This window comes from Chlorocebus sabaeus, chromosome 25, assembly GCF_047675955.1.
Source record: "Chlorocebus sabaeus isolate Y175 chromosome 25, mChlSab1.0.hap1, whole genome shotgun sequence".
NCBI classification, from domain to species: Eukaryota; Metazoa; Chordata; class Mammalia; order Primates; family Cercopithecidae; genus Chlorocebus; species Chlorocebus sabaeus.
This window is the reverse complement of record NC_132928.1, coordinates 85,104,866-85,128,349: the sequence shown is the minus strand read 5'-3', so window position 1 is coordinate 85,128,349 and position 23,484 is coordinate 85,104,866. Positions and strand designations below refer to the sequence as shown.

The 23,484-nt window shown below is 48.0% G+C and overlaps 3 protein-coding genes across 7 annotated transcripts in view; all 3 read left to right on the top strand.

Moving 5' to 3' along the window:
- The window catches only part of LOC140710301 (endogenous retrovirus group K member 8 Gag polyprotein-like), a 393,717-nt gene that overhangs the window by 290,411 nt on the left and 79,822 nt on the right, over nucleotides 1-23,484 (top strand).
- LOC119619752 (putative uncharacterized protein C1orf229) lies at nucleotides 1,951-6,037 on the top strand. Its single transcript, XM_037986220.2, has 2 exons — nucleotides 1,951-2,232; nucleotides 3,961-6,037. Exons 1-2 carry the CDS (start codon nucleotides 1,951-1,953, stop codon nucleotides 4,837-4,839), a joined length of 1,161 nt encoding a protein of 386 aa, XP_037842148.2. The 3' UTR covers nucleotides 4,840-6,037.
- On the top strand, nucleotides 10,902-23,204 carry ZNF669 (zinc finger protein 669). Of its 5 annotated transcripts, XM_037986122.2 has the most exons (5): nucleotides 10,902-11,104; nucleotides 12,407-12,712; nucleotides 15,234-15,360; nucleotides 15,862-15,922; nucleotides 16,343-23,204. In XM_037986122.2, exons 3-5 carry the CDS (start codon nucleotides 15,327-15,329, stop codon nucleotides 17,286-17,288), a joined length of 1,041 nt encoding a protein of 346 aa, XP_037842050.1. In that variant the 5' UTR covers nucleotides 10,902-11,104; nucleotides 12,407-12,712; nucleotides 15,234-15,326; the 3' UTR covers nucleotides 17,289-23,204. The 5 variants fall into 5 exon arrangements, with proteins under 5 accessions (XP_037842050.1, XP_037842049.1, XP_072868025.1 ...); XM_037986121.2 differs by lacking the exon at nucleotides 12,407-12,712; XM_073011924.1 differs by lacking the exon at nucleotides 15,862-15,922.

Below are 23,484 nucleotides of genomic sequence, written 5' to 3'. Positions count from 1 at the left end.
CTGGCTCACCCCAGGAGGACCCTAGGCGCCCCTCACAAGCGAGAATGGAGCCCCTCGGGCAGCACCTCCTGGGGGTCCTCTCCTCTCTACCAATGACAAGCAAGTCCTTCAGGGTAGGGTCGTGGCAGCCACACCTCCAGAGACCCCTTGGCTGCTCCTGGACCACACAGCTGCTCAGGGAACTTTAACCTCTGGCCCCCTCCACACAGCCCGGCATGACCCCTGCAGGCACTCGCCTGTCACTCGCACACAGAAGGGCACAGTACACACAGCCTGGGGGAGCCGCTGCCAGCCGCTGTTGGCCTCAGCGCTGTCTCGAAGGCATTGAGCACTAGCAGCCACCACTGCTGAACATCAGAAAGCAGTTCAGGACACCAGCCCTGCCCCAACCTTGACCCAGACACCGCTGGGTGGGTGGCAGCTCAGCTCCAAGGTGTCCCCCTGGTTAAGAGTAAATATTCCTACTGGCCAGAATCAGGCACTGGGATCTCTGTCAGTGACAGTCAGCCTGATGCAGGCACCCCAAAACCTGGCACAGCAGGACTCAACACCCCACAGGGAGGCCCCGTGGCACCCCCACTTTACAGACACACCAGCAGAGGCCACTGGAGCCCTGAGTGAGGAAGGAGCCGGCCCAGAGCCTGGGGTCTCAGCAGACAGTGCTCAAAACCAGGCATGGGCTGGAAACTGCCTAAAGAGCGGAGGGTCAATATTTTCAACTTTGTCAATGCTTCCGTCCCAAGGACGGGGCCCTGCAGTTGCAGCGTGACCACAGCCTTCCACAGACAATGTGTAAATGAACAGGCAAGGCTACACTCCCGGAAAACTTCACTATGGACATGGAAACTTCTAACTGGAAAGTGTCATAAAGTGTTAATCTTCTTTTGATTTTTTTCCTATTGCTTGGGGATATAAAATTCACTCAGTTCATGGGCAGCACAAAAGCAGGTGGGGACAGGATTCGCCTGGCTGACCTCTGGCTGACGTGGAGTTCAGGGGAGAAAATGATGGGATGGGGCAAGCCCAGCCCCCTCACAGTAGAGATTCACCCAGGAGGGGTCCCTGTCAGCACCCCCTCCCCATCCCTCATCTTGGCTTCAGGAGTAGCTCAGGTGGAGAGTTGGGGAACAGAACGGGCCTCAGCACCAAGGATGGAGATGCAGGCCCAGGCAGCCGTGTGGACAGATCCACTCAACAGTGCACACTGCAGGGGCTGTCAACACCAAGCCAAACAGGCTTGACCAGCCAAGGGGCCCAGAGTGGGGGCTTTCGGGGGTGGGAATGTTCTATACCCTGCGGCTCATATGATAGCTCCACACAGCAGTAGTTACAGAAAACACACCCTGAGAAAAAGCAAAATACAAACAGGACACCAGGTCTGGCCAGTTGGGTCTGACAGGCCAGTGGAGTGAGGAGGCCCAAGTGGGCTCATAAGAGTGGCTAATAGCAAACTCTACCTGCATGGGGTTTGGAACCCTGTGTCTCCCAGAGGAGGACTCAGGCTGGGAGAAGGAAACTGTCAGAGTCACCAGGCGAGCTAGTCAGAGCTGGAGCCATAGAGCAGGTAAACAGTCCTGGGCCCCAACCTTGAAGGCTGAGAACCTGGGGTGGGGGCACATCTAAGGGCAGATACACACAGGTAGCCCCTGGGCCCCTCCCCCTGCCCAGTGAGCACCTAGCTCCTCAGGGGCCACCAAGGCCTGATAGCAGGGATGCACCAGCAGACCATCACCCCCAGGCCTCTGCCAAGGTCAGACAATACCCAGTGCAGACAAGGTGGTTCTGCTGGGAAAGCCTCTCCCCAGATCCAGCTGGACCAGCGATTCTTTAACTTGCCATTCTGCTGACACTGGGCCTAGATCCAAGGGCCCCGCTGCCCACATTGGCCACGCCAGTCCTTGGCTCCCTGGCCAGGCCGAATTCTGCCCATCCTGCCTAAGCCAGCTCCACATGCCCAGTTCCCACCAGGATTCTGCCAGCCAGAAGGACCCCCACTCACCCCCTGAAGCATCCACAGGAGCCTGCATCCCACAGGGACCTACAGCTCATGGCCAGGTCCTGTGGTCAGGGGCTCCCGCCCTGATCTCTTCCCTCCAGTGCTGGACATTGTGTCTTGTGGGGACCACCCAGAGCTGGGAGATGCCACCCCCCAGAAGGCAGAAAACTGACTGTTCATGGCAGCCTCAGGCCCAGGCCCTGGTCCAAGGGCAACAGCTGGTTGGTTCCAGTTTGGTGAGGGCAACTGACAACAGGTGAAGCCATCCGTACGAGTATTTCCTTCAAACTGGCCTAGTGAGGGGCTGGGGAGGACCCACAGTAGCCCCCAGCCCCACCAGTGTAAGCAGGGGTGGGGGAAAAGACTCCATGTTCAGCCAAGGGCTGACCCCTGAGCTGCCCACCCTCTCAGCCCACTAGGGGCCAGATTAGGGACCCCTGACTTCAGGCAGAGGCAGGCGGCAGAGTTACTGCCTCCTGTGAGCCCACCCCAGGGCCCCTGGGGACACATGGCAGGGCCCCGAGTTGGGGGAATGAGGCAGGGGAATGCTGAGTGAAGGATGTGTGGAACTGGGCAGGAATGGGCACTAAGGCCAGGGTCTGGCTCCCCCTGGGGAGGTGGCAGTGGAGCACGGGGCAGCCAAGCCCCCACATCCCCCACTGCCACCTGCCCAGCTGCCGGGCATAATGGTACCTATACTCCCCTGGCCACTCCAGGAATGGTTTTTTTTCGATCAATAGAAAGGGGCCCAGTCCACACCCACATAGGCACAGGAGTCCACACACATCAGAGAACAAAACTGCTGTGCCAGGAAAGGGTGAAAATGTTCCCCTCCTGCTGTGGGTCCCACAGCACCTGCTCCTGCCAGCACCCTCACCCCACAAGGTACTGACCCAACCAGGGTGCCACATGCCAAGAACAGCCCAAAGGCTATGGCAACCTGGAAGGGCTGTTCAGGACCTGGGCATGTTTCCCAGTCACAGTCTCCCTGACTTTGCTGCTCACTGGCCTTGTGCCTCAGTTTTCCCCACTGTGGCAAAGGTAATCTCACCCTGAAGGCTAGGGGGTCTGAAAGCAGAGGGCGGAGATATTTCCTGTCCTGGGTCTCTTGCCCAGAGATCACTGTGCATCAGGCCATGGCCAGGCCAGTCTCCTGGGGGGACTGTGTTCCCTGTCTCCTGCCTCTGAAGTCTAGTGGCCAGATCCAGGTCGCTACAGTTAAGAGCCCCCAGTGTACTGGGGGAAGCTCCCGTTGGGGGGCGGGGGCGGATGGAGGTGGAATGATGCTCCATCAAAAGGGCCCTGGGTGGGTCCCAGAGAACAAGCATCAAATTGAGGCCCTTTTCTGAAGTTGGCTGCCCAAGGAATTTGAGTTTTGGAGTGAGATGAGAACGTGGGGTCAGGGAAGAAAGCATTTTGGTTTTGGAAATGCATAAAGTTCTCTGAAGCTCTCTGAGGTCCAGATGTTTCGCTAGGTATGGGCTTTAAAAGGGCCTAGAAGGAGTGGGGGCACCCATAAGGGACAATGCAGCCAGGGGCCAAGGTCCGGCCTGCTGCCTCCCCACCTGTAGGCATTCCAGAGTTCCATAGCGAAGTCAGAAAAGAAAAGTAAAAAAGATCTGCAGCCAAGGAGGGCTCACGAGAGCTTACCAGGATTGTCCAGTTTAATCGTCAAAACACCCCTGACATATGGGTCCTTCCTGGCAGGTGAGGAAACTGAGGCTCTAGTAGGGCATCCAGAGCTGGGGCGGGCAGTTGGCAGCCTGCAGCCCTTGAGGTCCTGGCAGATCTTCCCTGGCCCCCAGCCAGACACGCTCCACTCCAGCTCATTCACCTGTCAATCACCTGTCCAGGACTCAGGCCGGCTGGGCCTCCCGTCCTCCCGCCAGCCCCCTTGCTCATCGCTGGGGCCTCCCTGCGAGGCTGTCAGCGGCCGAGGTGGGCGCCCTTGCCGGGGTGGGTAGCCGGCTGTCCCCCGGATCAGGCCCCCTGCAGCAGCCTGCCTGGAACCCGAGCCTGGCCGCGCAGGGAAGGAGCGGCGGCCCCGGAATTGCTCCGCCCAGCTAAGGCCCGGGCAGTGGCTCCCGTGCAAGGTGCGCCTGTGCAGCCTGCAGCCCCTGGGCCCTGGGCCCTCCTGGAAAACCCTTCACCTCCTGCGGGACCTGGACCGCCAGCGGCCTCCCAACCCTGGGCCATCTGCCCCTCGCCTCCGCCTGGCATTGGACTTCTTAGAACCCTGGGCACGAGGGCAGCGTGGGCGCAGCGGAGGCTGTGAGTCCAGGCCGGCCGCTGAGAGGACGCGTCCACCCCACCCTCCTCCAAACGCCGTCCTCCTGCTTCAGCCAAAGCCGTCCCGGAGACGGGCCCAGGGACTCCCCGCTGCGGCCTCGCGCTCCGGGGTGGCCCCGCGGCTCCAGGGGTCACACGCTCCGCCGCGCCAGCTCGGACCGACCGCAAACTTCGGGAGCAGCAGCAGCGCCGCGCGGGCCCCGACCCCACACCCTGCCCCGGCGCCTCCTTCTGCAGGACCCCGGCCCTCCCCGGGCTCGCCGGGTCCTTCCTCCCCCGCCGCTCCCCCGACCACGCGCGGTGCCGGCCGGCTCCAAGGCGGCGCCAGCCAAGACGGTCCCGGCCACGCAGCGGTGGGTGCGGTGGGTGCGGCCCCCACCACGGGCCCGGCAGGCGGGGAGGACGCGCTCCCAGTCTCCGGCAATGGACGGACCCCTCCGACTCCGGCCGCCTCCTCCCCGCCGAGGTCCCTCCCGGGCAGCCGCCGCACACTTTCCGGAGCGGGAGCGACTGTGAACCCGAGTCCTCCCCGCGCCCACCCGGGGACCCACTAGTGCGGCCGAGCGACCCGGCGGGACCCACAGGGCGCCCCCTTCCCGCGTCCTCTCCACCCCCCCGCTGGGGCCGAGGCCCGGGTCCGGCGCGGGGTGCGGGACGAGGGTGCGCAGTCGGGAAAACAGTCGGTCCTGTGTGGCCGTTTGGCCGGGCGGGGGCTCAGCCTGTAACCCCCACAATTTGGGAGACTGAAGCGGGAGGCGCGCCTCGGTCCACGAGTTCAAGCCCCGTTGGGGAAATCCGCCCCGCCCCGCCCGGCGGGTACCCCGAGTCCAGCGGAGACAAAGGATTTAGAAAGAGACAGAATAAGAGTTAAAAGGCGGGTCCGGGGGACTGGAACGTGGGAGGCTAGTTCACGGCCCGAGCTCTCGGCCTCCACCCAATTTGTTGGTTAACAAGCTCTTTGTGCTTAGGGCAAATGGGAGGGGTAAGAAGCGATGAGGGAAAGGATTAAATACTGAAGGAGAACTCGTGAGTCATTCGATAAGGTGTATAGCAGTGGCGGTTTCTGCGAATTTTCCTTGAGCAAAGGCGCGTGTCTAAACTACTTAAGATCTTTAACTTAAGATTGGGACTGAAATGGGTGGGAGTGGGTTTCAGGAGGAGCCAAGATGATTATACTCCACTTCAACGGAGTGTCATCTCCCCGAGCACCTGTAGCATGCGGCTGAGCTGTTACACTGTGGGGCATAAAGACATGGAGGCAATAAGGAGACTTTTCTCCTCAGAGACCGCCCATGGCTCCCCATGAATGTCTCACACAGGGGAGATCAACTCATCTGGCATTCCAGAAACTCTGTTTCCCACATGTGCCCCTCTTTTTGTCTCTATTATATATATGTATTTTTTTTTTATTAATAACCGCCGTGGCTATTTCCTTCACTGTGCCTGACTTCTCTCCCAAGGCGCGTCCGCATCTGTAGACTAAAAACAAACAGCATAAACAGACACAAACCAAAATAAAATTTGCAATCGTTGATCCACCTATGGTTTTAATCCACTTTAAAGGATTAGTGTTAGAAGGGCCATCAGCAGCTCCAGTAAGAATATCAGCTCCAGGCAACAGGCTGAGATGAGCCTGAGATGCCTCGAAAAGTTGTTTTTTCAGTTTAGCAATATCTAATGTTAAATTATCTTCTTTTCCTTGTAGGTGACATCTAATCGTCTCCCAGTGGTGTTCAGTGGCACTATAAGAGCTAGGAGTAATACAAAAGTCAGAAGTATTCAAATCACATTGCATTTGAATTCTATGCTCCAAGCTCATAATCCGATCTCCCATCCAAATTACTGTTTGACGGGGAGGATCATTCATTTGATTTGCCAATTTTTGTTCTGTTTGGCTTTGGGAATTCCAAAGCTTAGAAGAATTGTTCTGCCAACTATCCACAAAGCCCATAGTTTGAATAGAAGAGTGCAAAGCAACACCAGCAGCAGCAGCAGCTATGACAGCTAAAAGGCCCATGATCACAGCTATTAAAGTAAATCTGAATCTCTTTGATCTACTAAGTATTCCTTTTAGTACTTCGGTGATACTATGTATGGAGGGACAGGTCTCCCAAGGTCTATTGAGGGAAACAGGTACCCAAACTCCTTCTCAGGCCCTAACCACGATTTTTATTAGAGGTAGAATCAATGCAGGTAAAAAGACAACAGCTGAGGCATGATATGGTTTGAGAGTCAGGTAGGATGTTAATTTTTCCCACTGCCAACATAAAAGGAGGTTTAACACAGCTCTGCAATGGGACCGTCCGATTAGAGGTCATGGCTACAACAAATTGAAGTTTTTACTATGGGTCTCTGTTTTATATTCTCCTTTCCAAATCCGAATTGGGGTTTGAGCCATCATTAATTTCCACAATTCTGGATGTTCTGTACTTTTAATTGGGTCACTCATTTTTGGGCTTGGGGGAGCCATACCATTCTCCTCCCACTTAATAGGGTAATTTGTTTCAATTCTTCTATGTAATTTTGGTGCATTATCTGGGTAGTCATTTGCAAAAGTAGTCACTCTACAATCTTTGCTCTGTCCGGTACAATTTACTGCAAAGTGTCCCCTAGGGGCCCAATCAATGATGATTCCATAGGAATTATTTTGCAGTACAGCAGCACTGTTTGCAATACAATCTTCCGAGGTTAGCACCTCTAGCTTCTCAGGCCATTTAATGGCAGGAGGTTCTTATTAGGTTTAAATGTATTAATCTGGCGATGTGTCATAACATAGCCATGCTCAAGGTATTTAATAGTGTCCAAAGATTGAAATGTTCTTCCACTGATTACATGAATAAAGGCTTTTTATCCATTATGTGCAGGAACATAAGCCATCCAACTTTGTGTATCATAATTTAAACATCCCGCTGCCGGCCCCAGGCAGATGGGAGGAAAGCGATAACCAATAGAAATATTCATTAACATTCCTTCCTCCTCTGGATGAGCAGGACCTCAGTTATCTGTTGGTCCAGGCATCCAGACACTATCATTAACATAAACCTCCACTGGGGTGTCTAACCGTGTAACAGGCCTAACCAGTGGTGGGAATGGAATGTAGGACCAATAAGATTTTTCTTATATTCAGGGGGAGAGGATGGTATTACTCCCAATATCGCAGGGGTTGTACACACCTCCTGCGATATTGTTCCTAATATCACGAAGGGGAGAGCATAATATTACTCTCAATATCGCAGGAAGTATACACCTCCTTTGTAATATTGTTCTCCCCTCTCCCTGCCTAGCTATTACGATCCACATCGCAGGGGGGTGAGGCACCCCCCGCGATATGGGGAGTAATAGCCACCCCTCTCCTCCTCTCCCCCCAGCCTTATATAAGGAGGCTGGCCTTATATAAGTGCCCCCCAATGCCATCGCAGGCTTTAATGTATTCACTTAAAGTTTTTTCCTCATTTAGATCTGCCTTTCCCTTAATAGGTCTAATTGCTGCCTGACATTCTGTTTGAGCATTTTCATGAGCAAGCAGCTGAAGGATCACTTTCTTGGCATGAGAATCGGAAATAGCCTTTTGAGCTGCATCGTGCAAACAGGCGATACAATCTGGATAAGGCTCCCTTGGACCCTGTTGAACTGTGTTAAAAGAAGGATAAGCAGTAGCAGGGTCGTGAATTTTTTCCCAGGCTCTTAGGCATGTAGTTCTGAGCTGATCAACAACCTCATCACCCATTTCCATCTGTTGATTTAGAGTACCCCATGCCTGTCCGATTCCAAGCAATTGATCAGACGTGATATTAACAGGATGTTGGGCTTGAGCATTTCTGCGTGCCTGATTTGTTGCTTCATCCGTCCACCAGATTTTAAATTGGAGAAATTCAGAGGAGGACAGGGTGGATCGGGCTAATGCCTCCCAATCCACAGGTATTCAACGTCTGTTATAAGCCACACATTGTAACAAGGAATGAACATAAGGAGAGTTTGGCCCATATTGTCCAATTGCTTGCTTTAAGTCTTTTAATATTTTAAAAGGAAATGGCTCCCAGCTTGCTTGAGCAAGTTCTCTGGCCTCCTCAGCTGGCGAAATAATGACCAAAAACTGCCAAACATTCAAATCCCCCATTTCTTGTGCCTGGCGAATGGATGCCTGGATTGTCCCTGTGCCATAATTTGTATTCCGACCGGCTGGCAGCACTCCTCTACCGTAATTAACAGGTGGGCAAGCCTAGATCATTCCCTCATCCTAATTGGCTGTTGGACAAGCCTGAAGCTTCCCTTTGCCATAGTTACTGGCGGGGCCTGCAACAATGGGAGCAGCAAGGCGCGTCTCAGGCTCCCCTTCCAAAAATTCCTAAGGCTGGCCTGGGGGTGGCCATTCCAGACCTTCCCCTAAAAGCGCAGTAGGTGGCCCTGTTTTTTTATAAGTTTTTGGAGATTAGCATACATACCTTCCCGTTTCTCGCCCTTTTTAAAACTAGACTATGATGGTTCACTTTGCTGAAAATTAGACTCCTGATTATTCGACTTTCCTATGTCATCCTGGAACTCCTCCTTCTCCTCCTCAGTGTGGAAGGGCTCCAGGGCTGTTTTAACTGACGACCACACAGACCAAGCAGAGACGGGAATATCGCGGCCCTCTTGTTGTGCTGGTTTTAAGTCTGATCCGACCTTGTCCCAACCTTCTACATTCATGGCTCCATGTTCCGGGAACCAAGGAGAATACTTGTCTACCAGACGGAACAAAGATGTGAGATTTGGGGTACTGACAATTACCCCTCCGCGGCGCAGTAAGTGCTGCACAAGGCTTAAGTAATTAGCGAACTTACTCTCAGCCTGACCCACATTTTCCCGAGGTTTCCCTGGAATTCTCCGAGCGCCCACTTACCCTAGAGCTTGAAGTGAAAACCTACTCGGGAGTCCTTTGTCGGTCGTCCTCCGCTTTCCACGCTCTGGTGTTCCTTTACTGGATTATTTGTAGAGATTACGGGGAGCCCCCCGGTAGGCACCAGAGACCAGCCTGGGCAACCGAGGGAGACCCCCGTTTCTACCAAAAAAAAAAAAATTAGCTAGGTGTGGTGTCGCTCGCCTGTAATCTCAGCTACTCCATGAAAAGTCAGACAAAACCTGCCACCAGAGACTGATTTCCTTCTGAAAAGCTTTCTCCAAAATATTTTTAAAACAAAAAGGGGGAAATTGGAAAGGAAAATATTTTGGGCCCCCCAAATCACTAAGATAAAGGGAAAAGTCAATCTGGGAACTGCTTAGGGCAAACCCGCGTCCCATTCTATTCAAAGTCATCCCCTGATCACTGACAAGCATGCATATCTTATTGCCTCCTGTGGAAAGGCTCATCAGAAACTCAGAAGAATGCAACCGTTCCTCTCTTACTTGCCTGTGACCTGGAAGCCCCCTCCTGGCTTCGAGTTGACCCGCTTTTGCTTCAGGTTGTACCGGATCAAACCAGTGTACATCTTACATATGTTGATTGATGTCTCCTGTCTCCCTAAAATGTGTAAAACTGTCAGATACAGTCAGTTTCGCTTCCAAGGTTTGGCATGTTAACAAAACAGTTCTTGTGTTTCGTTCTCGAACTCAGCTTTCTTGTTCTCCAAGCCTCCTTGCCCTTAGTTACTGTAAACAACCTTCCCCTCAGTTCTAATCAATCACTCACATCTGTTCCCTTGGTTACCTGCTCTGCACCCATTTCTCCCTTCGAAACCACACGTTCCACCGTTGTAACTTACAACCCCCTTCCCCCTTCCTTATTTGGGAAAATAGTCACAAAAAGCCAACGGGGTCAGTTTAGATCTTGAGGTCTGGGCCCAGCCCATGCCAGAGGTAGGGATTGCATTAGGAATAAAAACCCCTGCTTTCCTTTGTTCCGTGTGCTCTTGCGATTGTGACTGATGCGAGCAGCACCCTTCCGCAGAGGTAAATTGCGTTGCTGAGAAAACTTTCGCTTGAGTGCTGGTTTCACTTTGCCTCACCCAGCATTTATCTCCAACAAAACCAAGCTGTGCTCTGACCACCTTGGGCAGCTGTCATCAGGACATCCAGAGGCTGTGTCATGCACAAGCATCCCCAACCTTGGCAAAATAAACTTTCTAAATACTTTTTTCCCCAAATGCTCAGGGAGACTGATTTGAATAATCCTAAAACTCCGAGGCTGCACTCCATCCTGGGCGACAGAGCAAGACTCTGTTTCAAAAAATAAAATAACTCCGATCTCCCGCACAGCCGACTCTGCGTGAATTACTCCTTCTCTATTGCTATTCCCCCCGTCTTGAGAAATCGGCTCTGTCTAGGTAGCGGGCAAGGTGAACCCACTGGGCAGTTACAGAATTGTCACTATATTGCTTGCAATTTTATATATATATTATGCACAAATAGCTATAACCTTGTATACAAGGTTAAATGCGAATGTCCTCCTTGCATGGTCAGATCCCAGCGCAGGAAGGACGCACGCCCTACAAACCGCTGGGCCAAAACGGTCATTCGGGCCTCATCCAGCCTCACGTGAGATCGCAATCTCCTGTCACTCAGGGCCTGAGGGGGCGGGGCCTGAAGCCCCATACAATCAGGGAAGCTGGGGGTGGGGACCGTTTAATCAGGCGCGCCGCCGGAAAGGAGAGGGCGGCTTCCGGGATTTGGCTGGCGGGCGCTTTGTCTCGCCTTCGCCACCGTAGGCTGTTTCTGTGAGTCTCCGCTGCTGCTTCTTGGCTCTGGGAGGCCCAGGTAGCTCGGCAGCAGCCTCGGCTACCCTGTGACCTGCGGGTGTTGGGACATCCCTAGCGGACGCCAGGACACCAGGGAAGCCGAGGAATGGTGAGTGGACTGTGCCTGGCTTCCCGAAGTGGGGAAGAGGGCTGGGTGAAACCTGCTGGAACCAGCCATGGGCTGCGGAACCTGCGGACCCAGTCGCGGAGGCGCAGCCGGGCCTCAGTCCCCTTCTGCGCAGGGCCGGGCGGCGCGGGCAGCGGGACCCCTGCGTCCTGTCTGTACCTGTGGGCGCCACTTCCGCCGGCCGGAGCCCTCTCCGGAACCCTGCGCCTCCCCCACCCAGTTAGTGCGGTGACCACGGGAGGGTGATCCGGGAGAGCCCGGCCCGGTGTGCGGGGTTCCAGCGTGGGAGGAGCTGTGGTTCATGGAGCTTCCAGTCCCACCTTTCTCCCCCTAAAATTAACCTGAGGCTTTGTTAAAACGTTAAACGGTGTGTTTGAGCAAACGCGATTCTTAAACGGGTACCGCAGTCATGGTTTGTGGTTTGGGGTCCACGGGAGGGGCGTAAATGAGAGGCTTTGATAAGGTCAATGAGGAAGCAAACCATTTATTTATTTATTTATTTATTTTGAGACGGAGTCTCGCCCTGTCGCCAGGCTGGAGTGCAATGGTGCAGTCTCAGCTCACTGCAACCTCTGACTCCGGGTTCAAGCGATTCTCCTGCCTCAGCCTCCCAAGTAGCTAGACTTATAGGCGCCACCATCACGTCCAGCTAATTTCTGTATTTTTAGTAGAGACAGGGTTTCGCCATGTTGGCTAGGTTGGTTTCGAACTCCTGACCTTAATTGATCGCCCACCTCGGCCTCCTAAAGCTCTGAGATTACAGGCGTGAACCACCTTGGCCAAAATATTTTTGTTTCCAAACATTTTACATGAGAGGAAAGCGGAGAATAAATCATCTGACACTCTACTGTAAAAAAAAACTTGGTGCCTCTCTTCTTTTCATCTTTCCTAAGTGTACATATGTATGACCTCAATGTCTTTAGGTTGAGGTCCCCCCGTGAAAACTTGACAGGGTGTTGTGTCCTCAGACACCCTCCTGTCTTTTCCTAGTCCTGGCATTTTAGAACTGTCTGGGGATGACCCAGGATACCCACAGTGGCCATGTCTATTGGAGGGTCTAGTGAGTATCAGCCCCGGGGTCATCTCATCGCCAAGGACAGCCTGAGGTAGGGGGTAGAGTCTCTCAGGGGAGCAGCTGGATGCTCTTGGCCTTAGAGGAATCTCCTCATATAGTTTCATCTAAAATGGTGACCCTTTAGGGTCATTAAAATTTTAGGACATTAAAATTAATGGACAATACAATGTAATGTCATTAAAGTTAGGTCATTAAAATTGTTCCTCCAGCCGGAGCTTTTATTCCTCGGAGACACATGGATGGTCTGCCAATGGGATGGTGATATTGAGAGGAAAAGGCAGAAATGATTTCTGCTCTCTAGCTTGTCTCAGACTTGTGAAGAGAGAAAAACCGTCCCAAAGGACAAGGAAAACCCACCCCAGAGAGGATGTGCAAGAACCTGAATATGAAAATGCACTCAAGGCACACAGGAGGACAAAGAGCAGTGCCAGTGCCTCCTAGGTGGTCACTGAGTACTTTACTGAACAGGATGGGTGTCCCGAGGGATAGAATGGCCTGCCGTGACACTTAGAAAGGTCTGTGTTGGAGTCAGCACTGCTTCCCTGAGTTTGTTACCTTGAAAAGGCTTGTCCGCTTATTTCAGTTTCAATTTTTCATTGACTGTGAGATACATTTTGTCAGTATAGCTTGAAAGATAAAAATACTATTTCCAAAGAGGCAAGGTAAAATGATGTATTTTATTTGCTAAAAATTCATATTTATTGCTTCCCCAGAGTGAGTGTGGTAAGTTTTAAAGGTCTGTTCTTATTTTATTTGCTAAAAATTCGTATTTATTTCTTCCCCAGGGTGAGTGTAGTAACTTTTAAAGGTCTGTTCTTTTTAGGGGTAATTTCAAATGGAATTGTAGGACTTAGCTTTGTAAATGCTACTGGTGAAATAAAAGTGTGACAGATAAATGGATGATTTACAAAGATTCACCAAAATGTCAGTTCCCCTCTTGTAGCTTGGTGAAGAATTTATGACAGTGGACACATCTGTATCCTCTTACGTGGATATCTGAAGGTTTTGTTGTTGTTGGTTTTTGTTTTTTTGGAGACGCAGTCTTGCTCTGTAGCCCGGCTGGAGTGTAGTGGCACCATCTCTGCTAACTGCAACCTCCGCCTCCTGGGTTCAAATGATTCTCCTGTGTCAGCCTCCCGAGTAACTGGGATTATAGGCACCCACCACCACACCCAGCTGATTTTTGTATTTTTAGTAAACATGGGGTTTTAGGCCTGGCATGGTGGCTCATGCCTGTAATCCTAGCACTTTGGGAGGCCAAGGTGGGTGGATCACGAGGTCAAGAGTTCCAGACCAGCCTGGCCAACATGGTGAAACCCTGTCTCTACTAAAAACACAAAAAAATTAGCTGAGTGTGGTGGCAGGCACCTGTCATCCCAGCTACTCAGGAGGCTGAGGCAAGAGAATTGTTTGAACCCAGGAGGTGGAGGTTGCAGTGAGCCAAGATCTTGCCACTGCACCCCAGCCCAAGTGACAATGCGAGACTATCTCAAAAAACAAATAAACAAAAAAGACAGGTTTTTGCCATGTTGGGCAGGCTGGTCTCAACCTCCTGACCTCAGGTGATTGTCCGCCTCAGCCTCCCAAAGTGCTGGGATTACAGGCGTGAGCCACCATGCCTGGCCCACTCTGTTTGCTTTTTATTCCCTAAATTTTAATATGTTTGAGTTTGTCTGTTCCTTTATCACTTTTTTCTTCCATAAAAAAATTCTGCCTAATCCTTCGTAAAAAAAAAAAAAAATCTTCCTGTGACTTCTGAAAGTGTTCTGGCTTTATCTTTCATATTTGAATATATAATAAGTTGATTATTCATGGAATAGAGAAGAATGCAATGCATTTTCCCAAGTAGATGCCAGCCTGGTTTGCCTCATATTTTAAAGTGCATGTGATTTCTTTTTCTATTCTACAGTGCCTACTCTATCATTCATCAACCTTCCATATAAATGCTGGGTCATTAAGACTTTTTTTGCCTTGGTCTGCTTGTGCTTGTTCATCTCTCTGCTAATACTGTGCTGTCCTGAATATTTTTGTTTGAAAATCTTGGAAGTATGTTAGGCAAGCCATCACTCTTTTTTTAGATGACTAAAAATCATTAGACATTGGTCATTTTTACTAGGTATGAAAAAGTAGTTTTTCTTGCCTAAAAAAGCCTGATTTGGGAATTTATGTGATTTCATAAGAATAGCATCTGGAAGTGGTGACATTAATGTCATTTTTAAAAACATGTGCCATATTTCCTCTTATTCCTTTCTGCTTTGACATTGTGCAATAGAAAATTTTAAAATTGTTGTATTAGTATTGTTAAATATCAATTATTGGTTTTATTTACTAAATTAAATTTAATAAGCCTATTCTTTCTTGGTGTAATCACATGGAATGGGCACAACTCCCCAGTTAACAAGTGACAGCACATGTAAAATATTGTCTTCCAGGGAAACTCATTGAACACTTCGTGTTCAGACTGTGTTTTGGTGTCTGGTTTCATAAGCACCACTGCGGTGACATAAAATAATAGACCTTCAGCAGAAAAAGTTTTGGCAAATATATTGCATAAGCTGTTTAGATGCAGTGAGTCATTCTTATTACTTGGGTTGGTGGAATCCCTTTCAAAATGTAAGTTACTAATACAAACAAAGATTGAACTTTGCGAGCAGGCATTTTTAAGACTAAGAGTCTCAGGACTGATAATATTAACTCACTTACGCTCATTAGGTAGGACTTTAGTATGACAGATACTAGAAATGTACAAAGTGAAGTTAAAAGGTAACTCCTAGCAGCATATCGTAATCTTACTCCCTGGATTCTCTAATGAGATGGGTGTTTCTACTTTGCTGTTGCCTTTTTGAATAGTTCAATTCTAGCATTAGTACTGCTGTGTGGGAGGGAGTATGTGTGAACAGAGTAAGAGTTGTGACAATCAAGTCATAGAATAAATGCTTGGAAATTTTAGAATCATGTAAACAGCTTATGAATTGAGTGTACATTCCCAGTGCTGTCAGTCTCACCCATCCTATCCACATGTGTGGAATGTTCTAGGACTCCGTGGCTTTTGAGGATGTGGCTGTGAACTTTACCCAGGAGGAATGGGCTTTGCTAGATTCTTCTCAGAAGAATCTCTACAGAGAAGTGATGCAGGAAACCTGCAGGAACCTGGCTTCTGTAGGTGAGAATGACAACACATTTCACTTAATTACAGAAGTATTTCCCTATCATCAGTGCTATTTGTGATTTGGAATGTGGCAAGGGAATGATTTGGTGAAGAAATCAGGCATAGGCACTGTGTACAATGAACATTAAATCTAGTAATTTTTTTTTTTTTTTTTGAGACAGAGTCTCGCTCTGTCTCCCAGGCTGGAGTGAGTGGGCGATCTCGGCTCACTGCAAGCTCCACCTCCTGGGTTCACGCCATTCTCCTGCCTCAGCCTCCCGAGTAGCTGGGACTACAGGCGCCGCCACCTCGCCCGGCTAGTTTTTTGTATTTTTTAGTAGAGACGGGGTTTCACCGTGTTAGCCAGGATGGTCTCGATCTCCTGACCTCGTGATCCGCCCGTCTTGGCCTCCCAAAGTGCTGGGATTACAGTCTTGAGCCACCGCGCCCGGCAAATCTAGTAATGTTTCTATAGTTTGTAATAATTCATGATAATTTTGTGGGTCTGCATTTTAGGAAACAAATGGAAAGACCAGAATATTGAGGATCACTTCGAAAAACCTGGGAAAGATATAAGGTAATTTGCACTGAGAAGAGGAAATAAAAGTCTTCTTAAGCATGTCATGAACTTAAAAACAAGCAATCAAAACAAATAAGAGTCGCTTGAAATTTATTTCTTTTTAGAAAAATTTCACCCAAAATGTAACATACTTCAGTGTAGCAGTGAGTGTTTGGAAAACAGTTTACTTGAAAATAGTACTACAAAATTGTGTATATGAATATTACTATTTTGGTCATAGCCATGCAGGTGGTAGCTGTGTTTTCAGTAGTAACCCATTTACTTTCAAATAATTCAGTCATGGCAAAAAAAAAAAAAAAAAAAAAAAAAAAAAATGCATTTTCCCTGGTATTGGTAGCAGTGTAAGTCGAAGACCTATGAATGAGTAGAAAGTTATTAAACCAACCAATAATAATGTGCTTGTCATTTTTTTTACAGAAATCATATGGTACAGAGACCGTGTGAAAGCAAAGAAGGTAGTCAGTATGGACAGGTTGTCAGCCACATTCCAAATCTTGATCTGAATGAGAACATTTCTGCTGGATTAAAGCAATGTGAATGCAGTATTTGTGGTAAAGCCTTTATACGTCATTCCCTCCTTAACAGGCACATCCTAGCTCACTCAGGATACAAACCATATGGAGAGAAGCAATATAAATGTGAACAGTGTGGGAAACTCTTCGTTTCTGTTCCAGGTGTTAGAAGACACATGATAATGCACAGTGGAAATCCAGCTTATAAATGTACAATATGTGGGAAAGCTTTTTATTTTCTCAATTCAGTTGAAAGACATCAGAGAACTCACACAGGAGAAAAACCCTATAAATGTAAACAATGTGGTAAAGCGTTCACTGTTTCCGGTTCTTGTCTAATACATGAACGAACTCACACTGGAGAGAAACCCTACGAATGTAAGGAATGTGGAAAAACATTCAGATTCTCTTGTTCTTTTAAGACACATGAAAGGACTCACACTGGAGAAAGACCCTATAAATGTACCAAATGTGATAAAGCCTTCAGCTGTTCCACTTCCCTTCGTTACCATGGAAGCATTCATACTGGAGAGAGACCCTATGAATGTAAACAATGTGGCAAAGCCTTTAGTCGTTTGAGTTCCCTTTGTAACCATAGAAGTACTCATACTGGAGAGAAACCCTATGAATGTAAACAATGTGACCAAGCCTTCAGTCGCCTCAGTTCCCTTCACCTCCACGAAAGAATTCATACTGGAGAAAAACCCTATGAATGTAAGAGATGCGGTAAAGCCTACACTCGTTCCAGTCACCTTACTCGCCATGAAAGAAGTCATGATATAGAGGCTGGGTGTAGTGACTCAGCCTATAATCCCAGCACTTTGGGAGGCCAAGGTGTGTGTATTGCTTGAGCCCAGGAGTTCATAACCAGCCTGGATTAAAACAATGTGAAACAACCTGGGCAACATGGTGAAACCCTATCTCTACAACAAATAAAATAATGCCGGGCACAGTGGCTCACACCAGCTACTTGGGAGGCTGAGGCAGGAGAATGGTGTGAACCCGGGAGGCAGAGCTTGCAGTGGCCGAGATTGCACCACTGCACTCCAGCCTGGGCGACAGCGTGAGACTCCATCTCAAAACAACAACAACAAAAAATCATTGCTGGGCATGGTGGCACATTTCAGTTGTCTTAGTTCTTTTTCAAGGACATAAAAAGCCATGGGGGGTTGGGGGGAAGCCGTCTGCGTGCAGATCACGAGGTCAGGAGATCGAGACCATCCTGGCCAACATGGTGAAACCTCATCTCTACTAAAAATACAAAAATTAGCTGGGTGTGGTAGCATATGCTTGTAATCCCAGCTACTCAGGAGGCTGAGGCAGGAGAATCACTTGAACCCGGGAGGCGGAGGTTGCAGTGAGCCGAGATTGTGCAACTGCATTCCAGCCTGGCAACAGAGTGAGACTCCGTCTAAAAAAAGAAAAAGGCCCATGCATGTAAGAAATGTGGTAACATTTACTCTTTCCCGTTCCCTCATAAACACGAAAGAGCTCACACTGCAGAGAGACCTTAAGAATGTGGGAAGTGTGGTCAAGCCTTCAGATGTTCCTGTTTGTGAAGATTTGGGAGGACTCGGAGTGGGGAAAAGCCTTTTGAATTTAAATTTATGGTAAGGCCTTCAGTTGTGTTAGTTCCATCTGAAGACATCAGCTCATTCCTGAGAAAAGCCCTATGAATGTCCAGAATGTGGGAGTGTTTCATTTCTCTCATACCCACTCAAGGACATATGAAAATGCACACTGTAGCTGGCTGGACCTTGTAAATACAAGAACGTACACAGGATTCAAACTCTAATAGTTTAGAAACTGCAAGAATATTTTCAGTTTTAACATTTACTTGAAAAGTCATGTGAAAACTCCCACTGGAAAGGAGTTCTATAAGTGAAGCTTTTCTAATTTGGAAAGTCTGATACAAATTATCGTGCAGTGCTTGAAAAAAATGTGTGAAATCTTACACAAGTTACAAGTATATTGTTTTTATCAGTGACTCATTCTTAAAGAGTCTTGAGTATGCTTTTCACCTTATTTTGCAGGGAAACCTTGAGGTGAGAGTTCTGTAAATGCTCTTTGAGCTGTAGTACTTGAATTTCATAGGTAATGATATTTTCTTAAGTTTGTTGGTAGAATTTTTGTCTATTCATTTGATAATGTGCTGAATTCATGGTTCAATTTTGATGTTTTCCTAATATGTAGGTAAGTTTAATTTTTTTATTTTATTATTATTTTTTTGAGACGGAGTCTCACTCTGTTGCCCAGGCTGAAGTGCCGTGGTGCAATCTTGGCTCACTGCAACTTCCGCCTCCTGGGTTTAAGCGATTTTCCTGCCTCAGCCTCCCAAGTAGCTGGGATTACAGGCGCACACCGCTACGTCCAGCTAATTCTTTGTATTTTTAGTAGAGACAGGGTTTCACCATGTTGGCTAGGCTGGTCTTGACCTGATGATTTGCCCACCTCAGCCTCCCAAAGTGCTGGGATTACAGGTGTGAGCCACCGTGCCCGGCCAGGTAAGTTTAATTTGTATGTATTGTCCTGTGATTAATGGACCAGTGAATACTGATTGTTAATTGTTGGAATTTTTCTTACTAGCCTCATTTGGCAAATTTTGATTATCCCTTGTCCATTATACACATTTCACCTTTTTTTATTAAAGGAAAAACTACTCCTGATGTAGAGATGTTTACTTTTTGCTAATGATGAGTTGGTGTTAATTCCTAAGTACATAAAGTTTACCATAGAGTATCATCTCGTGAGTTCTTTGCATTTGTTGCCCTTTATTCTTTATTATTTGTTATTTGGATCGTTCACTTTGAATGAAGGAGAGAAAACTGTGATAGGACAATATGTTACCACTAATCTGAGGGAGGAAGCATCAAGTCTCTCAGTCACATATGATAGCATTGGACTTTTCATCGATGCCTTTGGTGTTGTAGTAGATAGTATTACGCCATTATGGTATTATAGTTTATATATTGTATTTTACAGTGTTACAGTCTTACCAGTCAGTGTCACATGATTCAGTTCCCTACCAGCCAATAGACAAACCAATCACATACTCTTCTAGGAACAAAGGATCATCCTCAGCCGGGTGCGGTGGCTCACGCCTGTAATCCCAGCACTTAGGGAGGCCGAGGCGGGCGGATCACAAGGTCAGGAGATCGAGACCATCCTGGCTAACATGGTGAAACCCCGTCTCTACTAAAAATACAAAAAATTAGCCGGGCGTGATGGCAGCGCCTGTAGTCCCAGCTACTCGGGAGGCTGAGGCAGGAGAATGGCATGAACCCGGGAGACGGAGCTTGCAGTGAGCCGAGATCGCACCACTGCACTCCAGCCTGGGCGACAGAGCAAGACACCGTCTCAAAAAAATAAAAAGGAACATCCTCACTTGTTTAATGCTATACCGCTCTCTGCTCCCAAGTTCATCCCTGTTTGGGCCTGTGGGAGCTTACACCATCCTCCTATATGTAATTAATAACTGATGTTTAGCTTATCTGTTTAGTAATAGATGTCATGTATTTAACGGTGCCGGTAAACGTAGGGTGCTCATTCCTTCCTTACCAGTGGGGTGCATGAGACGCTATTAAAACAGTTGGCAGCACAAATGGAATGGACCAGCCCTCATGCAGGACACCTGCTCAGCTTGACCTACCTGCTGTCGACTGACGGTTCCGTAACACATCAGCAGTCACCTGGGTCAGAACCGTGAGCTGACGATGGGCTTCCCTTTGGTCTGCACAGTGTTTTGTGGTCTTCAGGTGTTTTCATCTTCTCCCACACTAAAATGCTGTCATCTCCTAGACATGAATGTTCAGTTGCACCCCAGCATGACGTTTGGCCTGTGCTTAGCCAGCAGTTTTGAGGCCCTGGCTTATTAATGCACAAAAGCACAGCACATAAGCCGACACTTAAGTCCTGATTAGCAAGAATCAGGCTGTATCTCTGTAGTCACTGCATCTACTGTGGTCACCATCACCGTATGCGTAGGGCAGCCATGTGAACATTGTTAATTATTGTACACTCCCGAGACAATAGTTATTATGTAGGCAGAAGTAGTGGCCTTGTTTGTTTCTTGTGCTGCTGCTCCCCTTGGTGCTGTCCCATACACCCTCCTGATGAGGTGTACATCTATGGTGCCTCATGGTTCAGGCACTGATGAGCAAAGAAAATGGGAAGAAATAGTTTGATCTTAGCCCCTGCCAAAGCATATGAAGAAGCATCTCAGCTGCTTTCACTGAAAAATTCCTGGCCCGTGTGTGGGTTTTTCTTATCACTGCTGCTTATCAGCATGTCAGAAGTCTTATCTTTGGACTGCAAATCTTGCCGGCCTTAGACATAATGGCCTTACTGCATGTGGAGCTAACCCCAGGAAGATGGGGTGACACTCTCTGGAGGATTAGGTGGTCTCCTCCAATGTGGGTTGATGGGCTCCTGAACACTTTCTTTTAACCATGCAGAGAGTCCACACTGCCAGTGATCATGTGCCACAACTCTATAGATGTAGAAACTCAAAATATTCTGAAACAGTTTCCATTGAAAGGGAAGAGAAAAGCAGTCAGGTGCCACGCTCCGGTCAAGAGAACTAGTAGATGGCTCACAAGAACACTCTGTCGCTACTGTCTGTGCCTCTGTCACAGCAAATATCCTGATCCTTCAGTTTTAAGGGTGCAGGGCCATTTTCTTCCCTTTCTTACTGGTAGTTCTCGAGATAACTGTATGATATGCTGGGAAAGCAATATCCTGATAATCAGGTGCCATTGGTCAGAACAGCCCGGGCTCTGTTATAGGCCCTGCTCGAAACAGAACGGCCTTTAACGTTTGTGTCCAGGAAACCACATCCTGGGAGAAAACCCAAGGTGGGCTGCTTTCTGGGGTCCCTCAGTTGTAGTGCAAGTGAAGCGTTTACAGTCAAAGCTCCATCCATCTGCTCTGGGTAGCCTTCCTGATCTTGTGGTAGCGGTTCATATTGAATCCTAGACTTCTGTTGTCTTTTGTTTGCTATTTGTAAGTAATAAATTCACTTCATGGGATTTATGTATGAATGTGTTTGGTCTCATTGTACTCAGAAAAGTTGGTAGCCATTGCACAGTGAACCCTCTTTCGTAATTGGTGAAAACACTTATGGCCCCCTTGTGCCACAGCAAAGAGGTTAATTCAGCCAGACAAAAACTTAATGTTCTTAAAACCCTGTAGCACAATTATTAGCATGTGGGAGGCCTTTAACAATGGTGATGCTGATTTGAAGAACTCTGCAGGAAGAAATTTACACAAATGGGTTGGGTACATGGGCGTTCCTCCTAACTTAAAGCAACCCTTACTCCCCTCCGCCTAAAAAGAGTGGAGAGGCCGGGAGCGGTGGCTCAGGCCCGTAATCCCAGCACTTTGGGAGGCCGAGGTGGGCAGATCACCAGGTCAGGGGTTCAAGACCAGCCTGGCCAACATGGGGAAACCACACCGCTACTAAAAATACAAAAATTAGCCGGGCGTGGTGGCGGGCACCTGTAAGCTACTTGGGAGGCTGAGGCAGGAGACTCGTTTGAATGTGGGAGGCAGAGGTTGCAGTGAGTCGAGACCATGCCACTGCGCTCCAGCCTGGGTGATAGGGCAAGACTCTGTCTCAGGACAAAAAAAAAAAAAAATGTATAAGAACTGAAACACGTTTAAAATTTCACCTAATTGGAAATGCAAAGTTTACAAAAATAATATTTAAAATAAAAGGTTAAATGAATGCTCATTGAATTTTATGCCTCCACAAAATAGGTTGTGAATTAACTTCCACGTTTGTTGAAAGCCACCAAAGTTGGGAAGCCTCCGTGTCTGAAATTCACATGTGGCTCAAATAAGCATTATACCTGGGGATACCCCAAAGTTTAAATATGGTATCCCCTATGATATTATGAGGAATTACTGTACATAAATCAGGTTGTCTTCCTTTAACTCTGAAAAATCCTATTATCTTGCCTAAATTCTCCATAACGCATTGCTCTGCAGTATCCTATAGTGGACTTAGCTTTCCTGACCAATGAGCTCTAAAATTATGTGTGTGCGACTCACCTATGTTCTTATCAAAATGGAAATCCCCGAATCCCACCAGTTAGAATAACATGAGAGAATGTCAGATTTTTGGAATATATAAGTTCTCTGTAAGGTTATTAGGTATTGATTCCATTTTATTAATAGATATAAATATATTTAGATTACCTATTTCTCCTGTGTTTTAGTATTAATAGATTGTGTCTTTTACTTCATCCAGTTGGTCTAAGTTACCAAGTTTGTGGGTTATGGAGATTGTAATATTCTTTATTTTATCATCCATGGGCTCTCTAATATAAAGGCCTCTTTTAATTCTTATATTATTAAGCTGGTGCAAAAGTAATTGTTGTTTTGGACCATGAATTTTAAATTTTTATAACTAGGCTGCAACACATCTTTATTAATCAAAATAGAACCCATTACAATGGGCTGGGTGCAGTGGCTCACGCCGATAATCCCAGCACTTTGGAAGGCTAAGGCGGGTGGATCAGGAGGTCAGGAGTTTGAGACCAGCCTGACCAACATGGTGAAATCCGTCTCTACTAAAAATACAAAAATTAGCCAGGCATAGTGGCATGTGCCTACAATCCCAGCTACTTAAGAAGCTGAGATAGGAGAATCAGTTGAACCCAGGAGGCAGAGGTTGCAGTGAGCCGAGATCGCACATTTGCACTCTGGCCTGGGCGACAGAGCGAGACTCTGTCTAAAAAAAAAAAAAAAAAAAAAAAAAAAAGAAACCATTACAATGAACACATTTTTGCCAATGAGAAATAAACTTGTTTATTCCATGCTTTCAGGGGTCAATGAACTCTTGGAAAGCGTTTTCTACATCCTGCTGGTTGTGTAAATGTTTTCCCTGCAAAAAGTTGTCAAGATGCTTGAATGGTAGGTGGTTGGTGAGAGGTCAGATGAATATGGCAGATGAGGGTTTACTCAACTTTTGAAGCCTGGTTGTATGACATGTGGTCAGGCATTGTGGAGAACTGGGCCCTTCCTGTTGACCAGTGCCGGCTCCAG